General features: G+C 50.3%; 1 protein-coding gene across 5 annotated transcripts in view; it reads left to right on the top strand.

The window, feature by feature from the left end:
* The first annotated feature begins 493 nt into the window (after positions 1-493).
* The window catches only part of LOC146549892 (uncharacterized), a 20,780-nt gene continuing 20,484 nt past the window's right edge, over positions 494-789 (top strand). For all 5 annotated transcript variants that reach the window (XR_014890444.1, XR_014890443.1, XM_085262616.1 and 2 more), the window contains exon 1: positions 494-681. Coding sequence is in view for 3 of the 5 variants with exons in the window: in XM_085262616.1 (XP_085118742.1) it covers positions 603-681 (79 nt within the window). In the remaining 2 variants the exon portion in view is untranslated. The remainder of the gene's footprint in view (positions 682-789) is intronic.

Here is a 789-nt window from a genome sequence, read left to right as displayed (position 1 = left end):
AACATGTGAGTGAAAGTTCAAATGAGGGGAGCCAGTACTGTGTGACAGCAGTGCAGCACAAGCACACACAGGTTTGTGCGTGCCTGCGCTGCCTCTCTTTATTTGATGAACAAACATATTGTATTTACAGTCCTGGTGATTTTTGTATGTTTGTGTGAAAAACACAGGTCAGTGTTTTCTTTGTGAAATGCAGCTTAACTTGAGTTTTTCCCTTCAGGACGGTCTGAGCTGATCCTTTGTGGGGAGTGAGAGCACAGAGGGAGTGTAACGTTAGCCCGACTCACTGACTGTGAAACTGTGGAAGGACCTTTAATGCTGCAGTTTTCACTGTGATTCATGTCTGTCTGTTTCTTCATGTTTGGCAAATGTGGAACAAACTTGGCAGGAAAACCAGAACCCCCCCCCCCGCCCACCTTCTCAGTGTCCTCATCCTCCTCCCCCGCTCCCTCTCTCCTCCCCTTTTCTCTGTGTTCATATTCATTCAGAGCTCCGTCGCTCAGACCATCACACCTCTCTGTGCTCTCTCTGCTCTCTGCTTTCTTCATCTCCAGGTCTCCCATCTGTCCCTGTCTCTACCATCCTCATCCTCACTCTGTCTCTCCATGGGAGTCATGTCCTCCCCCAGGTTCCTGTCACTTCATCTGCTTGGAGCCTTGCTGCTGCCGCTGCTGCTGCTGCCTGGTGAGTCTGTTGCAGCTGTTCTACTTCCTGTTCTGAATGTATTTGACATGTTTGCCCCCCCTCCTCACCCCGGCTCTGTTTGTATGTCAGGCTGAAATGAGCCCCCCT

Source organism: Mchenga conophoros, linkage group LG22 (assembly GCF_057382185.1).
Source record: "Mchenga conophoros isolate Kocher_MC1m ecotype Shallow Benthic linkage group LG22, M_conophoros_male_GT1.1, whole genome shotgun sequence".
Lineage (NCBI taxonomy): Eukaryota > Metazoa > Chordata > Actinopteri > Cichliformes > Cichlidae > Mchenga > Mchenga conophoros.
This window is presented reverse-complemented; position numbering and strand designations above follow the sequence as displayed.